Source organism: Heterocephalus glaber, unplaced genomic scaffold (genome assembly GCF_053883595.1).
Source record: "Heterocephalus glaber isolate CG9 unplaced genomic scaffold, H.glaber_assembly_v1.0 deba00000347, whole genome shotgun sequence".
Taxonomy (NCBI): Eukaryota; Metazoa; Chordata; class Mammalia; order Rodentia; family Bathyergidae; genus Heterocephalus; species Heterocephalus glaber.
Window position 1 is genome coordinate 6,043,407 of NW_028258143.1, and position 27,173 is coordinate 6,070,579.

General features: G+C 34.1%; 1 protein-coding gene across 11 annotated transcripts in view; it reads left to right on the forward strand.

The window, feature by feature from the left end:
* The window catches only part of Lrp1b (LDL receptor related protein 1B), a 1,848,437-nt gene that overhangs the window by 1,033,322 nt on the left and 787,942 nt on the right, over positions 1-27,173 (forward strand). For all 11 annotated transcript variants that reach the window (XR_015445151.1, XM_087195526.1, XM_087195530.1 and 8 more), the window contains one exon: positions 726-962. Coding sequence is in view for 10 of the 11 variants with exons in the window: in XM_087195526.1 (XP_087051652.1) it covers positions 726-962 (237 nt within the window). In the remaining variant the exon portion in view is untranslated. The remainder of the gene's footprint in view (positions 1-725; positions 963-27,173) is intronic.

Consider the following 27,173-nt stretch of genomic DNA (forward strand, 5'->3'; position numbering starts at 1 on the left):
GATTATGGCATTATACACTCTGGAGATTATTTTCTGTTTAAGGATTTGGTTTTCATTTTTGGTTGACTTTGATAAGGTCTGTGGTTTATGCCAGAGCTACTGGCAGACAGCATCAGACTATAGCATTATAATTAAGATATGAAGAAAAAATGATGCTGTTAATTGGCATTGATTTAATTTCTTAAAATAAGTCACCTGTTTAGGCAACTGCAATATTTTCACATGCAAGTAAGTAATAGTATCATGTAGATCTTGTTTTCTTCTCACAGTGTGTAGATGAAATCTGAGTGATATGTTTTAAATGCTCTGAAGTTCTTATCATTGCCAACTATAATGAGTGCTATGGTTAGTACTGTATATAGAGAAAGTGCTAGATACATTGTAATGCAATATAAAATTAAATGTTTTAGATGATTTACTAAATGTCCATTTTACAAGTTACAAGTTATTCAGTGATCTTTCCTGCTTTTTTATGCAGACAGTTACAAACAAAAGAATAATTAACCAAATATAACCCATCCACAGAAGTGATTTCTATTTTAATTAAAGTGATGCAATTAGCTGGCCTTTTTATATCAAGATACATTTGGCATATTTTAGAGTTTAATTTTTAAGTACTGAATTTAAAAACACTAATTGTGCCAGTTAATTAAACAGTGGCATTATACAATGTAAGGAAGATTAGGCAGCATCCGTTGTTTATATTTGTAATCTTTCTTCTACAGGACCAAAGAATGAGTTGTTCCTCTTTTATGGGAAAGGACGCCCAGGAATTGTTAGAGGAATGGACTTAAATACCAAGATAGCAGATGAATACATGATCCCCATAGAAAATCTGGTAAACCCTCGTGCTGTAGATTTTCACGCAGAAACCAATTATATCTACTTTGCTGACACCACCAGTTTCCTAATTGGCAGGCAAAAGATAGATGGCACGGAACGAGAAACCATTCTGAAAGATGGTAAGTGACAGTGAGTGGCATTAACATCAAACTGCGCAGGACAAAGGACTTTGAGAAAATAAATGCAATGTATGTCAGAGTGACATTAACCAGATCCCAAGTTCTTGCTCATTTAGAAGTGTTTGCTTATTTTAATTGCTCAGTAATATATTATCTTTCTATGTTTTTTACACACCACTATATTAAATTTTTCACTGCAAAAAAATCAGTGCCCCTATTGTTAATTATATATTTTACTCAGGTATTAAGACTGTGTTGCAGCCGTATCAAAACCAGTGGCCCATTGTAATGACAGTCCTTGTTCATTGTTTCTTACTCTAAAAATCAATGAAATAGTTTTCTAGTTTTGCCTTTAAAACAGAAAGATTTCCAAATCAACTTCAACTATTCAAGCCTATTTTAACTTATGAGTACATATGTAAAAGTATATGAATGTAAATATTCATGCATATGTTTTGTATTTAAATCAGTGTACTTCATAAATTAGTTGATTTAGCAACCAATCAGGTAGTAGAAGACTATAATTTTGGTATAAATAGAAAATACGTCTAATAAACAAGTCATCTTTAGGAATATTAAGAAATTATTCTAGTTTCAGTTTCCTCATATGTAAGATCTAATTACTTCTTGAATATTTTAGAAATTGATGAATTCAGAACATTAGTTGTGTGCTTATTATATGATATACACTTTACAGCTATCATAGGAGGTAAAAGCAATTTTAGGAAACAGCTACTGCCTTCATGGAATTCATAATCTGCCTTGAGGATAATATAACTTCACAAAAAAGTAAAGGCATTCAACATGAATGACATCAAAGCTATCCTAAAGAAATATGCATACTGTTTGATTAATGGAGACTGCCTGTGTAGTAGAAATCCACAGGAAGGAAGAGATACTTTTACATGTGTAGGCTCAGAAAACTCCTTGAGCAGAAGTAGGTTTGGGCTTAAAGGAGGAAAGAAGGACATTTCTGCAACCAGAAATTTTATGAAATTTTAAAAAAATATGTCTTCAGAAGGGGAACGTTTGGGTAACCTAAATGGATCACTACTATGAATTTTGTTTGTAGGTAATTGCGGCAGGGGAATTATAGAAGGTGAAATGTGCTAAGATGAAAGACAAGTATGAGGCAAGGGAATTTGGAGCCAATCCTGAAAGAGTAAAAAACAAGAAATGCTTTGATCCAAAAACTGTTGTGAATTAAGTGTTATTTTAGGAGGATCAATCCAATGCATGGGTGCAAAATGAATCAGGAAGAATACAGAGTCGGAGAAAGATTAGAATTATTTGCATCATGAATAGTAATGAATGGTGATCTCTCCTATAAGTATTTGAAAGGGAATGAGGGGGACGGAAGATTATTCATTCAGCTCAGCTACAAATTTAAATCAAATGCTTAATGATAAGTACATTGTTCATGAATGGCAAATGAATTGCTAAAATGAAAAATATCCTAGCTTTTGTCTTTTTTTATAGCTTACTGATTAAGACTACACAAATCCACCATGATTTAATATTCTCGAGGAGTATCTACTTCAACTTAAAGTTTTGCCTTTAACTGGATGTGGCAGAGATTGCTTGATGTGGCGGGAGAAGAGACAATTTTAGAAAGACAGTGGTCCTGCCCATTCTTGCTAAGTGGATACTTTAAGAGTATTCTAGTTTTCAATCCAGACACTTTCAAGAGGGACTAAAATATTATTGATGGATCTTAGTTTCTTTAAAAAAGAATGTTGGTTCCTATCCCATGACTGAATATTCTGGCTAATAACCCTAACTTTGATTACCATATCTGACCAGTGACATTTCTGTTTCTTTGCATCCCATCACAGTAACAGAGATCAACTCTAACATCCACTGTACAGCCTGGCACAGGAGGTCTGAGAGTTATGAAAACATTTTTCTGATTTTTACAATTGAAATATATTTAATATTTTGATATTTCTATGCAAGAGACAGCTTATTGACTTTTTGCTAGTTTATCTTATTTTCTTTCCATTAAGGAGAATAATAATATACATCACAATGGAAGATAAACAGGTCAAAGTGCTGCCATTCAGGCTAGGATTCTTCTGCTGGACTCAGATAGAAATCTTGAAATGGCAGAGTGGGAGCCTGCTAACAGTCTTGATGTCAGCAGATGACCCCAGGTCCGGCTGGAACCAACAGTCAGCTACTGGGCACTGCCTCTTCGGGCAGTCATCACCCCATGTCAGTGTATGATAGCTTATCCTGGACACTAGGTCCGTGCTTCAGACACTGGTATCTGCTCCTGGTCTGCATTAGCTGCTTGTCTCTGGAGCTCTTTGGCTTATCAGCTCTGGATGTTTATTCATCTTTCTTTGGAAACCAACCTCTCTGACTATACTACTTGGGATAAAAGAAACTTACAAGATTTTGAAGCCCACTACCCAAGAAATAAATCAAAAGAAGGTTTACAGAGACACCAAAGGGAGTCTTTATTTTAACAGGGCCTGTCCTGCAGCACAGGGGGATCAATATGCAGAAGGCAGCCCTCCTAGACTAAAACCCAAGTGCTACGGAGTGGTGCTTAAGTAGCAGCTTTCAGGCCCGTGTTAATGCCAGGCAGGGCTTAAAGCTCGCTGTGAGTACTCACTGTGTAAATAAGCGGCCCAGATCCCTCTCTTGATTTTAGCCACCCCAAGGTGCACTGTCCATTCTTGAAAAAGGCAACAGTGGGGCCATAAGTGGGCCCGAGACAAGGAGAGCTGCCACACTGCCTGGTGTGAGTGGCTGCACTCATGTGGGAATGGAAAAGGGGCGTTTGATAGCCAGGAAAGACACTGAAGCAGACTGTCTCAGTCCATAGGGATACAAGAGGGAGCAAAACTACGCTGGGAGAATAGGTGTGCTGGCCACAGGCCAATCCATGTGCTCCCTCCAGCCAGCACAGGGGACAGTGAGAGTCAGGGGCCTTTCCTCTGTCTCAAAGGTAGAAGTTTATATTGTCAAATGACAACTTGTGACTCTTGAAATCAGAAAAATTAAACTTTATATTTTAATTTACTTCACTAGAATGCCTATCATCCAACCTCAAGACTGGGACACAATGCTTGTTTTGACAAATGATTTTGTAAGCTTGGAAAATATTCTAAGTCTTAGGTAAATTTGCAAAGCTTGGAGTATAAGGCTATAAAGATTTTGCTATTTGTAATTAATACATAAATATCTTGAACACCTTCAGATTATATTCATATTATTTATATAAAGAAAAAAGTCAACATTTCCAAAAAATGAACAATTTTCATTCATTTTTTCCCCATTAAGTTTATTGGTACATTTGAGGTATAAAATACAGTTACATTCATCATTGGGATCTAGTACCATTACATGAGTATCTTTGTTCTTATTTTTTTTCCCCTTCCCCTGCCCTCCCTTCACCCCCTCCACCCTTCCCTATTTGCAAAGACTTTGTTTCCATTTTTTTCCTTTTCTCATATTTTTTCTTTTCCCTTTTTTCCTTTCCCCTACCCCCCCTTTCCTTGCTCCTTTAGACCTTTTCTTCCTGTTACACAATACCAGTCATACATTTTTTTAAATTACAATATCAAGATCTAGGAGATATTACCACAGATTGCACAGAATTTCAAAGGATATAGAAAGCATATTACAAAAATCTTTTTTGAAATAAATTTGACAACTTCTAAGAAGTACCTTGGAAGACAAATTAATGAAACTAAATCTGGAGGAAATATAAAATTTGAATAGCACCTATTAAAAAAAGTATATTCCCAGCTTGAAAACCTACCTATATGACAATAGCAGGCTCATATACATTTTAACTGATAAATTATATCTAACAGTTAAAGCAGAAAAAAGAAGGAACACTTCTCCCCTCATTTTAGGAAATCAACATTGTGCTAATCCTAAAACTGGATAAAGATAATAGGAAAAAAGTATGAACATAGATAGAAATTTGTTTAACAAAACAAACTATTAGAAGTCAGATCTGGCAGGATGCAGAAAGTGGTTTTGTTATAGGGATGGCGGTGTTGGTTCAGCATTGGAAGATCCACCCCCAAAAGTCATCATTTTAACAGAGGAAAGGAAAAACCATATGATCATGTCACTAGTCGGAGAAAAAGTATTGGATTAAATTCCACAGCTCTTCATGGTAAAAGCTATCAGGAGACTAGAAGTAGAACAGAATATTCTCAACAGATTAAAGACATATACTCCATACTTCCAGCAAGAACGCCTTATATGAATGGAGAAGATACAATGCTTTCTCCTTAAGGTGGGGAACAAAGGCAGATATGCTTACTCTTTATCTGTCCATTAAACTTTGAAATCCAGGCCCCACCAAAATAGTCTGGCAATAAAATGAGACAATTAGGATAGGATTGGCAAGGTAGAAGCTAAATCTTTATATGTAGATGAAATTATCATCTACAGAGAAAATACTAAGAAATCTCTAAGAGCCCCTAGAACTTGTATTTGAATTTAGCAGGATTAGAAAACACAAGGTATATATAAAAATTCAGGTCTGTGTATACTTGCTATAAATGAAGAATTGGATATTGAAATTTAAAAGTTATGTAGGCGTACAAAGGATCTAGAAAAGTTAAAAAAAAAAAAACAGTGTTGGAAGACATTTAGTACCTAATTTTAAGACTTCTTCTAAAGCTACAGTAATCAAGGCAGTGTTGGTGTAAGGAAAGACATATAGATCATTTGAATAAAACAGAGAATCTAGAAATAGAACCACACATCTATGGTCCACTGAGTTTTGAAAGATTATTTAACATTAGCATTTTATAGAATATAAACTCAATTCAAGAGCCAAGGAAAAGATAGTGTTTTCAGCAAATGGCACTAGAACACCTGGTATTCGTATATAAAAAATTAACCTCAACCTTTTATTTCCATATGTGAAAATAACTTGAAGGGATCTATGAACTTAAATATGAAAGCCTAAAAGTATAAAACTTTAAGAAGAAATTATAAGGGAAAATGTTTATGAATTTAGGGTAGGCAAGAACTACCTAGGATACAAAAGACATGATGTATAAAAGAAAAAAATTGTTAAATGAGATTCTATCAAAATTTAGAACTTTAAATGATATCATTAAAATGAAAAGTAGTCCTTAAACAGACCATATTTACAATGCATATAACCTATGACCAGAATATATAAAGAATTCTTAGAGCTCATTAAGAGACAACCCAATTAAAAAGTAGACATAAGAAGATGATAAATAGCCAGTACAGCACAAGGAAAGGTGTGCAACTCTAGAATCAGAAAAATACTAATCAGTACAATAACAAGATTGAATTATACACTCATTAGGGAGATGAAGTTAAAAGTTTTAAAAGCCTTCTCATGACTTTTTCTTTTTTGTTGGATTCTCCTGCTTTGCATTTAATTTGTCATGCCCAATGGATTCATTCTGCTGGGCTTCCTGGGTTGTGATTCTCATTGTCTTTTCCTAGGATATTGTCTAAAATTTTTTGGAGTGCCGGTTTGGTATTCATGAAGTTCCTGAGGTGCTCTTTATCATGAAAGTATCTTATTTCTCCATTGATTTTGAATGATAGTTTTGCAGGTTACATCAATCTGGGTTGGAGGCTGTTTTCCTTTAGGGATTGAAATATGTCACTCCAAGCTCTTCTTGCCTTGAGGGTTTGCATTGAGAAGTCTGCTGTGATTCTGATGGGCTTTCCTTTGTATGTGATTTGTTTCTTTTCTCTCACTGATTGTAGAATTTTGTTCTTCTGTTGGATTTCTGGAATCCTAACTATTATATGCCTATGTGTAGATTTTTTTGATCAAGACTAGTTGGAGTCCTATAGTCCTCCCTTATCTGTATGTGAAGTTCTTTTCCCCTGCTTGGGAAATTTTCTGCCATCACTTCTGTGAACAGTTTTTTTATGTCATCTGCACTCTCTCCTCTTTCTTCATTGACTCCAATCAATCTTATCTTATTCTTCTTTGCATAATCTAGCAGCTGCTGGATTGATTTCTCATGTTCATTTACAATTTTAAAGCAATTTTTCTTTTCCTGGTCACTAATTGCAATCTTTTCTTCTATATCTGAAATTCTGTCTTCACATTGGCTCTTTCTGCTGTGTAGACTTGCGATGGAGTTTTTAATCTCCTGGAAATCTGTTTGCATCTGTTTTATGGATTCCATTTGTTTCCTATATTGGGATTCCATCATGTTCCTCAGATCCTCTATTTTTTTATCTGTATCCTCTCTAGATTTATTAATCATGTCTTGCACCATGAGCACAATCTTTGCTGTTATCTGAGTAATTATTTCTGATTTCATTTTTCCTAGATCCTCTTTTGTTGGCAGTTCAGAGACTCCAGGTAGTTGAGTATCAGATTTTTCCATCTTGATTCTCTTTGAGGTTGCTGTAGGTGATCCAGAAGTCTGTTTTTGAGGCTTGTTTACATGTCTTCTCATTTCCACAGGGGGAGGGTGGTGCTTCTGGCACTTTCTCTGCCCTAGGAGCTTGGGATGGCGGCGGGGGAGCTTCCGTCTGGGTGCTGGGACCAGCTCAGCTTCTCTGCCTAGGACTTAATTCATTTTTTGATTAATTTTTCTCTGAGAGGTTTACTAAAAGCTCCCTAAATATGTCAAATCCTATCAGCATTGCTTCTGAAATCTTGCAGGCTAGAAGAATAACTATATGAGTGGGAAAAACAATTGTTTATTTGAAGCACTTATATAGATTTTAATAATTATGGAAGATATCTACACAATGAAAATCATTACTGATTTACGAAAACAAACTTCTCTAAGGATAAGGAACAATGCATAATTTTTCATTGTCTAAAGTTTTTGCCAAAATTTTTGTGAAATTTATATTCATTTCTTTCAGTTCGTTTGTTGATTTATGTATGTCTAGACAATAAATGTTAAGTGAATATCTTCTCTTGGCTACATCCTCCACTCAGTGACAGGAATGCTGTAAAGAGAACCAAGATTCCTAGGCAGTGTAGAGCCAGTCAGAAACAGATAATAAACAAGTGAACACACAAATAAACAAGCAAATAATAAGCGATATGAAAGTATAAAGTAGGATAGTATGGTAGAAAGTAAAAGGAGTTTCAACAGGAGGCAAAATTTATAAAATGGTCAGACAATTTAAATTAGCTGATTTTGCCAGATACAACTGCTCTAAGAGAATAAAAATATATTCTTTATAAGACCAAATTAGCCTTTATATCTTGGGTAATTTTTGTCCAGGATTCATTTTTCATCTCAGGAAGAATTATAGTTTTCACCAAAAGGAAAAAATAATATACAAAGTTTACTATTCAATTTAGTATTTCATGCATCCATTACACCACTATTTATTTTTAAACTCTAAAAATTAATTATATTTGTGTATGTATACCTATGTCCAAACAAAAGACATGTTAAAATAATGTTTTATATCATTGTATATCTCTAAAGTATTTTAAAAAGACGACATATTTTCCTGTGTTTGAAACTGACTAATGCTAGCAGCCATAATAGAAAAACTATAGTTTCAATGAATCTTATAATTCTACTAAGGGTTTAAGGTCACCATTTTATATAAAACATAGATTACTTTAATAAAGTTTTTCCAAAATAGATATATAGAAGTAACATGGGTGGAGAAGCCTAAAAATTTTACCACTGCTTTCTATGAATATTAGTGAAAAGAAGTTGGGTTCTTTTACCTCAAGTTGTGCAACGATTTAAACAAAGCAAACAGTAGGTTTGTACAACTCTATTTCTTCCCAAATGTGACCTTCACATTTTCAAATAAACTACATGCTCAATAACACAAACATTTACTTTTACTATAAATAACAAATTCTGCAAAACATTCTCTCTGCCTGTATTTTCTTAATTTTAGATTACATCACCTTTTTCTGTGATGATAAAATCAATTACAGTAATAATAGCTAACCTTTCACGACTACTTACTGGATATTATCATTGTTCCATTTCTGTGCAATGCCCCATTTAATCCACTCAACAACTCCCTGAGGCCGGTATCATTATTTACTCCACTGTATAAATTGGAGCTTGCATCTCAGGAAGATGAAGTACTTTATCAAAGTCACATATCCAGTAAGGGATACAACTTGTTAAGAGCTGAAAGCTCTGAAATGTTATTATGTTTGCATTCTGAAAAGTTACACTGCTACACTTTTGTGGGTGCCAGTAGAAGACATGAAACTTTTGAGACAAAAGATTGTTATCACTGAGATCAACAGCGGGTAGCCTGACAGCAGTAATTTTGCTGCTGAGTCCTGTACTGAACTCAACATCGGACAACACAAAGGTGTCATCTCACATGTAGTGGTGATAGAAATGTGGAGGTTAAACAACTCCTTCTTTTCTAACTTGTAAGCATGCTTACTCACTGTTCCAGAGAGAGTTACTCTCTCTAGCTTCTAAGACCAAAGCAAATCTGCCCTTTTGTTCAGAGACAGACATAATCTTTATAATCCCAGACTATTTACCTATGTTTGAAAATACAGTATGGAACAATGGCACTTAGTTTCTCTGCTTCAAGGATGGCCAGAAATGTGAACAAATAATAGAAAATTGTCCCTGAACAATGCTGGAATGCAAATCCATTTGGTCAGAAGAAAAACCCACAGAAGATATCCACCTCCTAATCCTTGGAATCTATACTCTTACTTTATATGTATGGCAAAGGGGATTTGCAACATATGACTATATTATGGATCATAAGATCAAGAGATTGTCTTGGATCATCTGGATTGGCTCTAAATATAATCACAGGGATGTTTTAAGAGGGAGGCAAGAACCAAAAATAGGAGTTATGACTATTGATGCAAAAAACTGAAGTGATTCAAGGAAAGAGTCATGAGCCAAGGAATCCATGCATCTTCCAAATATCTAGAAAAGGCAAGAAAATTCATTTTTCCCTCGAGCCCCCAGACAGAACTACCTCTGCTAATATCTTCACATTAGCACAATAAGATTAATTCCACTTCACTAAAACCTGTGTATTATTTTAAACCACCAAGTTTACCACAATCTGTTAGATGGTAGTAAAGTAGGAAACTATCAAAAGCCAGTACTGTTAACCACTGTGCTGTACAAATTCAGGCAATTGTCATTGTGAGTTCTACTTGAGATGGATGTTCTACAGTGAGACATGGAGGAGATGCACATTTCTCCATATCTCCAAGTCTTCCTTTTACTTAGGTATTTATAGGAGCCATTACGTTAAAAAGTAATGAATAATTTTGGGCAAGATCTGAGGTAGGCTCTCTCATATTATGAATAAAAATGTAGTCATAAAAAGCAAGAATTTTCTCCCTTCCATTCGTATTCTCCAAATACTTTATTTAAAGACAGTCTGTTAACATATATTCAAATAATTATTAAATGGTTGCTTATCCAGTACCTGAAGGGTCAAACCCTGTTTTCAACACAATCAGATCTCTGATGTCTCCCGACTGTCCCATAGAATTACAAGCTGGAAGTTCTTCCATTTTTGTGTTAAAAAAAGCGTGGTATTATGTTTAGTCCATTAGTTATTATTTAACAACTCATCATGCCATTACTTAAATTGCACAACAGCAAATGACACTGAACTTACTGTAAAACTGCCTTCTTTTATACCTAGAAATCAACTCTGACCCCTGGATTTCAATGAACTTTACCACTTAACTAGGAATTTTTAGTGCCTATATGCTTCAAATAGTGATAAAGCCTTACAAAGTATTTTAAAACTAAGAACAAATCTTTACATTTTGCTACTAAATTGCAGATTACCATCCATCTTATTTTTCTACTCCTCACTCTGAACTTTCTCAAAAGAAAAGCTTCAGGACACTGAGAAACGTAGACTCTGACCAACCATTAAAGGAAATAATGGGTACATTCCTCAGTCATGGGACATGTCCACCTTACAACTGTTAAGAAGAGTTTTGCAAGTGCTTTTGACTATCGAGAACCTAATAGATATTGTTGTCCCATTGAGTAGCAAGGACATGACTTATATCACACATTGACTCTTTTTTTTTTTTTTTTTTTTGTTACCGGGGATCGAACTTGGGTGCTTGAGCTTGGGCAGCCGGCCGTGAAACCACTAAGATAAATCCCCGGCCCACACATTGGCTCTTATTGACTGTGAATAAGGTGTTATCCAAGAATTTACTTGAGATTTAAATTTTGAAAACAGTGTTTGGTTTCACATTTAGATTGTGAGTACATATTCCTCATAATGTTTATGTTTCTCAAGAAGTATATGTGATATTTGAAAAACAATTTAAACCAATATACTTATGCTCTTTTTTATTTACAAAGTAAACATGCATAGGAGCAGCTGGAAATCTGGGTTCTAAAAGGAGGTTTTGAAAAGATGGAATTGCCTAGGGTAGCCAAAGTGGTTTAATAAACATGGAGAGAAGTGCACATTTTCTCTTGTTCATTTTCATTCAGTGTAAGCTTATGCATATACATAAGATTGATAGACACATAGGATGCACATACATACACATTGCATGTGTGTACAGCACCTCTAAAGAGCTCTAGAAGTTGATAATTAAAAGTTTATTATCTTATAAATATTAAATTACTGGCAAGGTCAAAAAACAGCATGGGAAAAATTTTTGGTGATCCTCAAAACATGGTAGAGTATTGAGAATATCATTTGGGGGTCCTTCATTAATCTAGGACTTCCATTATGAACTTAATAATTCTACAGTTGCTTGGGTTAATTAATACAAATTTATGATTTAAAAACGTTTGCTAAATCAATCTTTGCTAACTTTACTTTGCAGATTCTAAAGTAGGAACCACTGGCTCATATTATAAGATTAGATAATATTCATGATAAATGTTGAGCAAGTTGCCATGAAGCTAGCCATTAGGAGAGGATTTTAGGAAGTACATGTACTCTGTGTTAAAAAAAAATTATCTCATATATATATATATATATATATATAAAGCATAACTATATTTTTGATTTCCATTGAACTTTAAAATTTATATTAGAGTAATCTTTCATATGTTACATCAAAACTTTATAAAATCCCAATCCTTTTGTTCAAAACAAGCCAATAAGCCTGTCGATCACTTGAAGTCAAAGGCATAGTTTCAGTTGTATTGAGATTTATTGCACTGCATTTATTCACTTCACTATCCCTACCAGCTCTCTGATATGCATTCTTTTCAGCATCCATGGAGGAAATGAAAGTGGTAGCAAATGGTCAGGTAGTAGTAATAGTTTTATCTAGATCAGTCCTATTGTAAAACAGGCCTCTTTATGAGCATTGGACATTTGTAAAATTGAAAGTCCTGAGTTGTGTGTGTGTTATACATATTCACATAAGATTTTTGGAAATTTTCTGCTAAATTTATTTCATTTTATTTCCACTGATCAGGGTCTATGAAACTGCTTGTGACTTTGTATCTCTGAATATCTACCCTCTTATTTTTTTAATCCCTTTATGCAAATGAATGGTCAAATTGTATTAGACCAAAGACACATACAGGCCAGAATTCTCTCCTATGTGGTCTATATTTGGTCCAAAAAATAATTTGCAAACTTTTTGCCCTCATAAACTCTGTAAGTATAAATCAGACAACCCTAACCTCCCATGAGAATTTGCTTTATATTTTTCAGACAAGGCCTAGGAGTGAAATATACTGAGTTCTGAATTTCACTATTTGGAAAACACAGCTATACAGAACTCAATTTAAAATTACTGAGTTTGAATGAAAAGCATCACTCAAACTTTTATAATTTAGAGGTTCAGGTAAATGCTTATATTCCTGAGGGAAGAAAATTTTTCTTCCATCCTTTTTTTTCTGTTTAATATTGTGGATAATTTGGTCAACAATTAATTGGCTATGTTTGCATTTTGTTCTTCTTATGCTTACCACTGGTGAACCAGAGCTTTCAGATTCCTCTAATAGTGGATAAATCCCACCTTATGCTTACGTGTTCTCTCAGAGACATTTTTGCTCATTCGCCTGCTTTCAATAGTTCTTTCATGGCTACCTATTACAGTTTATTTCTAAAATGCCCCCCCAAAATCTCATGTGTTCAGAGGTAGGGCATTTGGAGGGTGATTGGATCAGAGTAGTTTTACACTCCTGAATAGATTAATTTGTGTAACTCAGTAGCCTTTGGACCTGGTTCTCAGTGATTGAGAAAACTTTGGAGAGAAGCTTTACAATGCTTTAAACAGAACTAGATGGGCAATTCTGCTTGGAGCTCACATCAGGACACTTATAGGGAGGAAAATTGTCAAGGTCAGGCTCATGAAGCTTTGGATGAGAGCAAGGATTGCTTTCAATAATGGATGAGAGCCCATGCATGTTGTACTCTGGCAAAAAAAAACCCAACAACTTGTTTTCATTTAAGATTAAAATTAAAATTAAGCATGGCAGAATAATTAATCTGGTAGACGAAATTTCAAGTCAGCTCAGCGCTCATTTAGTAAGATGGATACTGTAGGTTGCTTTTAGCCAGATCTACATTGACAATCAGAAGCAAAAACCAAAGCTGACTGAATTGAAAATTTTAATTTTGGCCTGAAAAGATTTATAAAATTTAGTTCAAGGAGAGTATGATTGTTACAAACATCAGTGCCATTCAAAAGAAGCCAAATATTTTGCACCAAAACAATAGGAAAGATCCCTTGAGGGCATCTCAGGAATTGGCCTGATCCAACCTTCACAGGCTACAGGATATAAAAAGGTAAATTCCTCTGGTTTGAGAAGAGAGCTGTAGGGCACCTACTCCTTCAAGGACCCCCTAGAGAAGTGTTTTCTTGAATTATGCTATTCGAAGACTCAGGGGTCACTGCAGCCATTTTTCAGGGGGAAGCTCCTGCTGCTCAAAGTGGTGCAGACCTTGGCAGCATCCCTGTAGTGCTGGCTTTTCAGGTGTGCAGAATGGAAGAACTGTAGGGTCAGGAGCCCCTGAGAGTGATGCATAAACACGGAGAGTGAAGCTGAAGTTGCAGAAAAGACTACATCGAGTTGGGGGTGCTAGGAACATTGAAAGTCTGCTGAGGGGGGAAAAAAAAGACAGTAAACAGAGCCAGTCCCATAGAAGGTTCTAGTGGACTGCAACCAGCAAGGTCATAAAGGCAGACTACCAAAGACATTAATAGCTCACACCTCACCACAGACTGCCCTGGGCACTGGATGTGCAGCTATTGGATTTAATTTATGCCTTGCTGGGTTTTGGTCAAGCTTTGGTTCAATTTCTGTCTATTCTGCTATTCCTCTCTTTTTGATGAGAGTATCCTGTGTTATTACACATTGGAAATAACTTTCTTTTTGATTTGTATAGTGGTACACAGATGAGAGTTTGCATTGAATCCCAGAGGAGATATTGGACTTAGACTTTTCATCAATGCTGGAATTGTTCAAATTCTGGCAACTCTTAGAGATGGACTAAATGTATTTTTCATAAACAGAGCAACATGAGCCTTTAGGAGGTCAGGAACAGGCAGAATGTGATGTTTTAAATCTAAAATGCCCCCCCCATCTCATATGTTCAGAGGTGGGGTTTTTGGAAAGTTATTGTTTCCTGGGGGGTTTATACTTATTAGTAGTTTAAATCATTGATGAGTTCATAGCTGAATGTGCTGTTAAAAGGTGGGACCTAGACAGAAGAGAAGGATTTCTGGGTGTGTGATCTGAGAGGATGCATTCATGTCCTTGATTCCTCCCTTCTACTTCTGATTCCCTGCTGTCAGAGTGGAGCACTTTCTTCAGCCAAGCCTTGCCTCCAGGCCATTTCTTCCTTGGAGCCAGCCGACTGGGGATAAAAACCTCTGAAACTATGAGCCAAAATATACTTGTTGCCCTTTAATTTGCAGATGTCAGGGATTTTGTCTCAGTGATGGGTGATAAACTGGCAATTAAAGGATCCTTCTCTATGCTCTTGTCTTTCCCTTATGGGTAAACTGTGACCTCTTATTAATAGCAAGACATGTTTTAGTGCATGAGGAATATTCCATTCTTTGTTATACACCTAACTTTGATTCCTGTTTCTGTTTTTCAATGGGATGTTCTCCTCACAAGGCAGCTAAACCTTGCTGTATAACTGTGGGATTTCACAGGCAGAAAATAATCTTGCATTCTCCTCACAAGATAGCAAACATCTAACTTTTCTAACAATCCAAAGTTTGAATCCAGGAAGTTTTTTGTATTTCCACCATGGTTAGACAGTTTTTGTTCCTACTCTTTTTCAGTGCGGAGAGAACTTTTTCTTTAGCAGCAATAGTGTTTCCTACCCTTCTCTAAGCTATAGGTCAGTGTTGCTCGTTAGCAGTAACCAGCTTGTGCTGGCATGGGGGAGTTTCCCACCCATCCTTTGGGAAAGCCTGGGTTTAGCTCTGCCCTCCTGAGGGGAATCTTACCTGTGCAAATTCCTTATCTCTCCGTTGGGAGAGCAAAGGTTTTCTTCTTCATCTCTAGTAACAGACGATTCTGCTCCTATAACTCCTTCATAGACAGTTGTCCTTTGTCTTGCTTCTGGGAGTTAAAAGCTCTTCTTGTCCTTCCCCAGTGGTTTAAGTGTTTTCTTCCATCAGAGAGGAGTCTGGGGATAGATGTAGTTTCATGCCTATGAGACACTCAGTGCTCCTGGAGTTCCTGTTCTGGCTTCAACCTTTCTGTGTGAATTCATTGAAAGGAATCTTTTGTGTCAGTGAGTCACTGGACCTCTAAATTCTCACATCAAACCACATTCATTTTTAAAACTCCTTTACCATTTTAACTTTTTAAAAAAATCTGCTTTTATGGTAGTTGACTTTCCTTGCTAATCTCTGCCAATGGAACAGCATTTCATGGTTCTCATTTTTCCTGGTCAAGGCCTGTCACCCTCTGCATTTCATGTCATCTGCTTCTCTTAGAATCTCAGCTTTTGGTTGTTCTCAGGAAGAGTCATATTCTTATAGATTATTTGGCGCCTTTTTTGTTTATGTGTTTCAATATTCTTTGTTGCTTTCTGTGGCTTAATTGAAAGTGAATTCTGAGTGTTTTTAATTCTGTAAAGAAATTTGAAGAGAAATATTAAAATTTTCCTACTTTACCTTACCATTTGAATCAAATAAAAAGTAGCTAAATACTTCTGTGCATACATATGAATCCTTTGTGATGTTTTTAAACAGCCACAGTTTATACTTAAGGCCTTTTCACTAATTTAAAATGATTTGTGTTATCTTCTTTCAACAAGCTGATTTATACTATCTTTAATCCAAAAATAAAATAAAATGAACAATGGGTGTTTTTGTTTTACAAATAAAAGAAAGATTTCTGTTATATTATTTTTAAAAACTTGTGAAATTTAAAGAGATGATTCAAGATAATATAATTAAGGGTTTCCCCCAAATATGATACTTATGTATTATTAATTTCCATTCTGTCCTTACAAGAACATTATTTAATTGACAGATACCAACCAGCCAGATAGTAGGTAAACTGTGCATCTGAAAGTAAACACCGTTTTTATCAAGGAGCTTGCATTCTAGTTGAATGTACCTGTCAGACAACAAATAAGTCAAAGGACTGACTATAAGAATAAGCAAATATTCAACTACACATTGCATTCTAAATCTATGAAAATATACTGAAAATGTATTTTAACATAATAAATTGATAGTAACACTGACAAACCAAAATATATACCAGCAGTGATTAGTGTTCCAAGCTTGTTCCAAGCTTGAATGCTGATTGCATCAGACTGACGAGGCACCAGAAAGCATAGCTTGAGACCTCACAGAGATAAATTTGAAATACAAGCTTAAAATTGTATTTCAAGTAGAAGAAAAACGCATGTAAGTGTTTAAAAGAGAAACCTCATAGTCTAATAAAACCTAAAATAGTTGTATTTAAGGAGTTAAGGAAATGTTTAAAACAAATTAATAATTAACTACATTAAAAATATTAGGTCTACTTTAACTCACCCCCCAACAGTAATTGCAGCACACAGAAGCATAGATATAATGGAATTGGGAAAATTACATTTGAGAGAAAAAAATAAGGTTAGAGTTTTAAAACCTACTCCCACCAATCATAGCTTAAAACAAAAATATGAGATTTAGGAACATGTCATTTTACAATATTCTAACGTGAAACTTTTCTAAGCAAGACAAAACCCAGAATCTATGAGAAAAATGTATGTACATATTCCAAAATTAAAATATTTAAAAAAGAATCTTCATGACAAACTATATTGGGAGCAAGTAAAGACATAGAGGGTAAAATAGGAAAACCTACAACATAAAAATAATTACAAAATAATTAAGATAAACAATGTTAGAAAAACATCAAAAGAATTTACTAGCCCAATTCACATTTACAGAAGTCCAGACTTCCTCTACAAGTACCAGAATCAGAAATCAACAGCATACTAATCTTAAAAATGCAAATTAATTCAAAATTATATATTTTACCACATATATCAGATTAAAGTAGATTAATGATAGTATAATGTTACTGAGAACGTAAGAAAATTAAATGTTTTTTAGCATTGGTAGAATATAAGTTATATAAGTTGTTATTTTTATTTTGAAGCATTCTTTTTGGGGTTTTTTTGGTATCAGGGATCAAACTTGGGTCCTTGCGCTTGCACAGCAGGCGGCGAAACCACTGAGCTAAATCCCCGGCCCTTGAAGCATTCTTTATTACTATTTATCAAAGTTAAAATTATACATTCAACCAAAAGTTCCACTATGCATTATTTTATAGAAATATGTATGTTGAACAAACAGAATTATTTGTATTAATAAAACGTTGAAAAAGCATGAATGTCTGCCAAAAGAATGATGTACATATACTATGAATAAAAGCTATGAGTTAAAATGTATGAGGTATAGTTAGTTGTAAAAACTTAAGTGAACACAATTCTAACAAAAGCTAATAAGCTTACAAAGTGAATTAAAATATCTTTTACGAAAGAATCTTATTTATTAAGTATATTAAAATTTTTGAGATTAAAACACTTTAGTAATGACTATTTCTAGAAAAGACCATTGACATGATTTCACTCACATCTATCATCTTAAAATTTATTCAATATAATATGCATCATGAGTAAAAATTACAATGAATGTAATTATTCCAAAGTAATGAAGCTCAGTTATGAGTCAATATAAATACAGGGTTCTTTGTATACAAGTAGTGAAACTATTATCATTTTTTTCACGTTAACTACTTCAATTATGGCTAGTTACTTAAAATATAAATAGCTCTTAGCTTTCATCTTACCTCTTGGTAGGTATTATCTTATTTTATTTTTTCTTCAACACTGTAAGCTCTTTTATGAAGTATTTTTAGAGTTGAATTACTTCATTTTATATTTATACTAGGATTAATAAAGATGTCTTTTGTGAGCTAATTGTGCTACAATCATCTTTAATATCCTCACTAACATTTATTTAGTTTTAGAAATGATCTAGCTATCAAAAAATACCGGGGATTTAGTTCAGTGGTGCTGCCGCCTACCTTGCAAGAGCAAGGTCCTGAGTTCAATCCCTGGTACCAAAAAATAGATAAATAAAATAAGTTCAAGGTAATTTTTTGTAACTTAGGCACACAGTACTTCAGTCTTTTTGCATTGTAGCATTTTCATGTGGATTTATTGAGGATTATAGAGTTCAGATGGAGCAAATGTGAAACAGATTTGTATCATAATTGCACACTTTTTTTTTTTTTTTCTTCCCGGAGATCGAACTCGGTTCCTTGCGCTTGCGCAGCAGGCGGCAAAACCCCTGAGCTAAATGGTCGCTCAGCCCGTAATTGCACACTTTTTAAAATTTAAAGCTAAGATGTTGAATATTTAAAAATTAGGTAGAAATTTAAAACATTAGAAACTATCCAGCTGAGAAAACTAATGCTCTTCAATTTGATAATTTTATAAAATGTTTACAATTTTATTTCCTCACAAGACAGATGTATGATAAATATAGATAAAAATTGATACCAATTTGCCATGAAATTTAGCTTCTTTGAGAAAATTATGATGATTTTGACATATTTCATAGAATCAACACAAAATCATTTTTAAAATAATTATTTCAAATGTAGTGGACAAGATACTTCTTAGCATGTAATAGTAATAGCACTAAGATCCTCGTATATAGCAGATATTTCACCTAAGTTATACTTAATGTTGACGCCAATCCTTGAATTTAGGAGATCCTGTGTTTTAGATCAAGTTAGGGGCCTAGGTTTTCCAGTAGTTAAGGTATATTGTATGACAATTCAGTTGATTACACACTATGAAGGGGTTTCTTTTTGTTCATTTGGTCTCAGGACTCTAGCACCCTATACTGGCTTTTCAAGTCAAGGAATTAATAATTTACCGTGTATTGGGAAAGATCACAAAATAGTTATCAAAATTTGGAAATGGATATTCCCTTGTAAATTATTTAGCAAATTTGAGAAATTAAATAAACAGATGCTAGAGATAAAAATAGCTAAATTAGGGCCAGGGATTTAGCTCAGTGGTTCCGCCGGCTGCCTCGCAAGCGCAAGGACCCGAGTTCAATCCCTGGTACACCCCCCTCCAAAAAAAAATAGCTAAATTGGAATTCATCTCCATAACTTATTAACAGTATAACTTGACAGAATATGTAACTTTTCCAAGCTTTGGTTATATGAAGATTGTATTTTCATTTGCTATGAGGAGTAAGAAATACGAGATTTGTAAAGTATTTAGCATATAGTAGGTATTTTAAAGAAATGGCTGAAAATATATATGTATACATATATATACAATATTAATGATATTCTAAACTGAATAAGCAACTGAACACCATTCCCAATCACTTGTTAATTCTTTCTTCAATATTATAGTTCTGAATTTTTAAAAAATTTTTCGTTTTTTATCTATCCTATGATTGTTGACCTTATCTATGGATTAGAAGCATGAATTATAGTTTTCTATCCTGCCCTCTTATTCTATAGAGACAAAGGGAAATAGTCACATATCCATGTTTTACTAAACGTAGTAAGTTAGAATGTGGCATCAGAAATGAGACAAGTGAGATGCACATATATTATTGAGGGTGGATAAAGACCAGATTAATTTATAGAGAGAATTAGAGAAGAATTGTGTAGTGGACAGAATATTTTCTTGCTCTTCTAGGAATATGACGGATTTAGAAAATGAAAAGTTGCCAAAAAATATGAGTAATAAGAAGAAATAGCACAGTGAAGGGAAATTAAAATATGCTCATGGGAGCAGGGAAATGACCTGACACTGATAACATGTGTTACATCCAGTTGTTTGTAGTTGCCTTATGTGTTACATTTTACATTCACAAGCATCAAATAAAAGGATATTTTATTTTTAAAAACTACAATAAAAAACAGCTAGAAAGTAAGCCACTTGCTGACACCAAAGTCCAAGTTTTCTCCAGTGTAGCATATCGATTAGCTAAAACTAGTATAATTCAGGGATATTTGGATTTTAGGGGACATGAGGAGGCTAAGTACCAAATAATTATAAAAAGTCTATTACTGTTATTAGAGGGAGAGTTGAAATTATTCATGAGTTGATGAGGAGTCACTTATTTGTATCTTCATTCACACAATCAAGATTTATTGAGATCATGTCATATGCATACACAGGGAAAGTGTGAAGTCCCAGGGTTACACCAGTAAACCAGGCAGATGGTATTTTGGAAAGCACATTTTGGAAAGTACCTTGAAATCAAAGATTTCATATGGACTAAAAATGTGTCGGGTAGGAAGTAAAATAATCTTAAACTCTTATATTCAAGATATTTTACTGTTTAACACAATTTACATTTATATTCCAGGCTTATGATATCAGGCTCCCATCTGTTTACATATCATTATCCCAGATAGGTTTATTTTAGACACAGACATAACCTTGAGAACAGCATCATATATTCTTAAGCCTTTTGGCTTCCTCCAAATAAATAAAAAACATAGATGATGCATCTGTCATATTTTCCTTAAATTAAACACTTCTCTACTCATTTTCTCTTTATACTTTAACTTTTATTTATTCCTCCATCATTCCTGTGCCATTGGGAAGCATGATGGTTCTCATCAAAATAGGTATTTTGGCTCTGAGATTTTCAGATATGAAACAAAGTGGACATCATCTAGTGTAGGGTAGCTTGCAATAACTAGTTATCTTGAAGAAATGTACTGTAAAGATATTAACAAATTTAATGTGTGATAATAGTCTGATAACTATATGGAATATTATAATCCACATAGGTTCTCTCCTTGAGTTGATTACAACCTGTCTTTACAAGATAGCAGCGCAGTACCATCCCCAGAATTGGCACTTTTATCTATGATTAAAATAAACTTACACAAATCTTTATTCTAAATCACAGAAGGCATGGTTTTAGTCAAAAAATTGCCTTATAGTTTACTATTAAGGTATTTGTAATGTGCCTTAAGTGAAAGGGCCCCTTTCCAAGATTAAAAGAAAAGATACACAAGGATAGGCATGAAAATATATTATTCTGGGACAAATGCTCTCAAAAGAATCATCATGTGCTGGACAATGATTTAACCTTTCTTTTAAAAATATTTTATATATGTAAAACTTTGGAAAAACTTTATTCACTCTGGTACTGCATACTTTTTAAAATGTGGTCATTTATATTTAATATTCAATTAGTTACAGAAACTTAGTTTCATATTCTTATGTGAATATCACCAAAATAGTATGATTTGGGGATGTTGATCACTCAAAAGCACTTGTCTATCATGTGCAAGGTTCTTGTTTCAATCCCCAGCACTACATACACATGCACACACACATATGTAACTTCATTTGAAAGCAACAAAATTCAGAATTTTTTTTTTTGGTACTGGGGATCGAACTCAGGACCTTGCGCTTGCAAGGCAGGCACCAGAACCACTGAGCTAAATCCCCAGGTCTGACAAAATTCATATTTAGACAAATCAAATTGGACTGAAAATGTCTGGGGAAATATCATTCACTTTCAAGGAAAAAGTCCAGCCTCATTGAGCAAGAGTAATATTGTTTTAAATAGGACACTTAATAATATGTAGATTCATTTTAGGTTGTTACAAAGAGGAGAGGGAGTTACCACTGACTGATAGTAGGCAGAGCCTGGTAGTACTCAAAGGGGTGTAATGCACAGGACAGGCCCCCTCAAAAAAGATCTTTCAGATGTTAAGTTTTAACAGTGCCAAAGTTCGGAAGTCTGTCACAGAATGACAGAGTAAGCAAACTTGCCATTTCTGCAAAAGTACTGGAAGTAGAAAGTAAGACAAAGAGACAAGACCGTTTAGGCCTCACAGAACAGCAGACAGCAAGAGTATTGGCAGAGTTGCACTAGTTCTCTTGCCAAGTCTCATGGAATGACATGATGTGCTTGGGAATGACATGATGTGCTTGGGTGGATGCTGAGTAAGCAGTGGGTTTCGGCCTAGCTCAGGACCCCTGGGCCTAGGTTTCAGCAGTTTCTAACTAGCAGCCTACACTGAAACAAACAGCAAACTCCCTTGTCCCTCTCTCTCTTAGTGAGCTAACAGTTAGTTACACAGTAGTCATGCTGTGGTTGCCTTGACTTCGTTGTCTAAATGACCATTGATATAAGATATACAATATCAAAATACAGGTAAACTTGCACTTTGGCAGACTCAGCAAGATCCAGGGACACTTGAGTTTCACTCGGGAAGCTCTCTCCCAACAGCCACAAATAGGGTCCTGAAAATAAGTGAAGTTATGAAAAAAATTCAAATTTCTATTGTTCATGAGCATTTCATATAATAATCACCTCAAAATTGTTTTATATAATGTTTTTATGTTCCTAAGGAAGGGGAACATTCTGTTAAGTTGTATTTCTGCTGAATAATTTGTGTAATGTCCTTGTGATTTCTCTCCAATATTCTCTTTGTCTTCCGCCGAACACACAGGCCAGGCTCCCACTCGGGTTGTTCCTTGTGTTTGAGAGGCTTTCTGACCAGATGTCCTCATGTCACCCTTCTTTATCTTCTAGACTACTTTGCTGACAGACCCCTCCTCAGTCAGCCCTTTCTGACCAGCCAAATGAAACGATCTACTCACACATATGGCCAGCACCTCCTTTCTTTATTTACTATTTCTCTAAATCTTATTCTGGGTTTATTTTACTTATTTGTTGTCTTACTACAATAATGTAATTTTCCACAGGTCACAGATTTTTTTTTTTCCCCAATGATAAATCATTAGGTTCTAGTGCCCAACATATAGAAGCTATACAATACATATCCATTCATTAAGTGGATAGATAGGTAGTTCATTCAGTTCCCCTTACTTTAAAAATAGTAATTAAATTGGTGACAGGGAGTTAAGAATGGAAAGTGATTCCTTTTTTTTTCTAATATAAGCAATAATAAGAGTGACTGTCATTATTATTTGATAATCAGAGAATTTATTTTAGTGTTTTCTGAAACCGTTCCTGTAATGATCTTTATGCTGATGTTTTAGGAAACTCAAAATCTTACATATATTTTGTGAGTTATTTGAAGTTTTACACTATTTTCTTGAAAGTAATGTGGTTCTTAATACAAAAAAGACATCTCTGCTTTAGTGGAATTTCTTAGTGTCTCTAAATTAATATTTTATTTTCCGCTTTATAGCTCCAAATTGTATTTTCTTTTCTGAGTTACCCTGTCTACCTTCAGTAGTTTTATACTATATACTATTTCAGATAAATTACTCTATATTCACTTCCTTTTATATTTTCACTGTAGAATTATAAGAATTCATTTTTGGCTAAGAAAGTTAGATAATTGTCTGACCACTTCTCAAAAGGGCATTAACAAGGGCTCCACCCTCATCACATAGTTTTCTTTACAAGGCCCTACAATATTCTGTTCAATGACCATTTGACCCCTTTATTCACAGTATGTAACCAAGACTTACATTTCCTTGAGAATTTTCTATCCTGATAATTTTATATGCAGACCCTAAAATATATGTTATAAAACACATTAAAATGAACATCATTTTAAAATTTTCAAAAGCAAACAAATATTTTATACAAAAGCTCTACAAATTTCATCAAAGTACAAATACTTTGAAGTGACTATAAAGCATGTTCAGTGTATGTTATTTTGTAGATTTTATTTTTGGGTTCCAGTCCTGATTTTACTTTGACTTGCTGGAATGTTCAGAGTACATATATGCTAACTCTCAGTACATTCTAATACCTATTTTCAGTTACAAAACTTGGATGTTTTCTCTTTTTTTTAGTTGAATTTGATGTATCTTTTTTATAGGATTTTCACTGCCTTGCTTTCAAAGTCTGGAATTTTCATTTTCTGAAGAAGAATTCCTTCTCTCTCCTCTCTGCTTTTTCACCATTTTTATATCCCCCGTCTGTGTGCATGTCTTTGTCTTGGTCATTCCCAACTCTACTGCAGCTATGTCCTTCAGAAGGAACACTTCTGTCTGATGTGTCCTTTGTTATGTCATCTCTTCAATTTCTATGTCTTGAATTTTGACCTCTTGTGTTTTTTCTGATTTTCTTTAAGAAATTTTTTTCCTGGTACCTTAGTTTTGTTCTTCTTTGTTCTTACCTCTGCCTCACCTAAAGATATGAGAAAGATGAGACCAGGGAAAACCAAAAGTAAAGATAGAGATAAATCAGTCAAGAACCAACAAATAAATCAAAGACCCCATATTGTAATACCATCACAATCAAATTAGTGTTTCAATATGTAAATTATAGGAGAACATTAACATTAATTCCATTGCACCTAACCAGTTTTTCCAACACGTTACCTGACTAATTTATCAAAACCAGAATTAATGTTGACACAATACTATTAAGTAAAAACTATGAATTTAGTTTCATAATTTCTTGGTTTCATGTAGCCTAGACCAGTGCACCTCAGTTTTTCCTTTCTAACAATTAAATTCTCTTTGTCTGTACATCTGTTGAATCTCTACATTATTAACCATTAAATATATTTTTGTTAGATAACAGTTGTCATTATATATTGAGAATCTGATAATGTCTTCAGCCTTGTTCTATTTATTATTTTCTTTTAATATTAATTTGGGCAGACATGGTTTTTATCCATACTTTTATTTGAATAAACTGAGGCTCAAGTTTAAGAATCTTGCCAGTTTAGTCAGCATTTTTTCAGAGATTACCAAAGTAAAGGCGTATAGATAATATGTACAAACTTTCAAAATCTACAGCTTTTTTTTACTAAAATTTGAATAAAACATCCATCATTGCAATAATTTTGCTCTATATTTACCCCCTAACCTTTTTCCACACCTTTCCATTGAAGCACTACTTATTTTAAGTTTCTTTGACTACTGCTCCTGGTTTTTTTCTCTATTCCTAGATATCCAACTGGAATCCAAAGTAGGATGGGCACATTGGAACATTAGTCAAATATCCAGGCCTATTATGTTGACTTGTAAATAAACATGGATCATTTTAAATCACCTTAATTTTCTGAATCTTTATTAAATTTTAGAAGTTGGGCTATAAGGATTCTTTAGCTTCATTTAGCCCTAAAATACTGAATTTATAACGAATTTCCTGTGTACTTTTAGTACTACATTTCCCCTTGATTCATTGCTTCAGTTTTGTATGAACCAATGAAGGTTGTGAGTATATATGTTTTCTTAAATACTTACTGTTAAGGACTTGAGCTCCTTTACCATATTTACTCATAACTCATACATATGTTTTTCTCTACTCTTTTTTCGTTGAATGTTACTGTCGATATAAAACAAGTAAAATTATGTTTTAAGTTCATGAATATGAGAAAGATGGTCACATGAAGTGATGCATTTATTCTTTGCTATGACAATTATAAATGTAATGAGGATTTATTTCCCCTGTCTTTTAAGGTTAACTTGAAATTTAAGGATCAGTATCAGACACTAAACAGGAGGCTACTGCATTTTACATGGTATATTCTATATTGTATCAACTATAGTTACATATATATATGGAAAGAGGGAGGGGAGAGAGAGAGAGAAGAGAGACATGTTTATTTTACAGAATTGGATCATATCTTGTGGAGGCTGATTTATATTAAAAGTTCAATGAAAATTATAAACTGGAATTAAGCAACTTTTTGGATGTTTAAATTACCAAGTTTAAAAACATGAAATATTCAAAAATACAGCTAATAAAAAAGTCATTTTCTATGAAATTAAATTGCTCATGTGACTACTAATAGAGTTACCTCTTGATCTAATATGATATGGATTGAGTGAATTACTGTTAATATTATAGGGTTCAAAGTGTTTTATTTCTATAAATTATAACCTACTTCATATGAGTGAAAGTAATATCAAAAAATATCTGTGATATTTTGTGTTCAAGAAAGTGAAACAATTAGTTCTGTTCTTTCTTGGTAAGTAGGCACAATAAAGTAATAAAATTGTGTTTATGGAAAAGAAATTGTTCCCATCCACAAGAAGGTCTTTTATATTATTCAAAAGTTTTTAGTTAAATACAGTAAGATAAGCTATATAATCATTACATATCTCTAGGACCTTTCCTAAGTTGAAAGCTACTTGACCCTCTATTATATGCTTTTCAGTGTTTCAAGACTATAGTTTTCACCCTTTTAATACCTCACAAAGGAATTAAGTATCCACACATAAAGCCTTGGGGAGAATACCCAAACAATATCAAAACCATAGCAGAGGCCTCATTGTGGTTTATTCTGAAGTAGCTCTTCAAGTATGCTTATACAGTAAAGAGTTTTGGAATATAGTCTTTCTCCAGTGCAAACACTAGCCCTTTTTGCTGCCTATAATTCTAAATCTGGGCTTCCTACATTCAGGATTCTTCTCCTAGAATGTAACATACAAGCTGTGAAGGCATTAATATTTACCTTTCCCTGTTGCTCCCAGGGGCTTTGGAGTAAAGACAACTGACACCATTTTGCTGATGATTGATATTTGTGCTTTGAGTCAGAAAGTTCTTTGTATGCTACATACAAAATTTGTGTGTTTAATTGGCATCCATGAAATAAAAACAGATAAGCTTGTTAGATTGAAAGCAGGGTAAAGTCTCAGTTCTTTATTCTTCTTGATGCCTTTCATTTTAATTCTTACTTTGGATTACTTTATTGGTAACTATGATGTATAATGTGCCACTTTCTTTACTCTTTCTGTTCTCATTGTATCAAAGATAAAATATTTGAACACCAGACAGCAAAGATCTGTATTCACCTGCCCCTTGAAAATGACAGTATTGTTTTTGATAATAGAAGG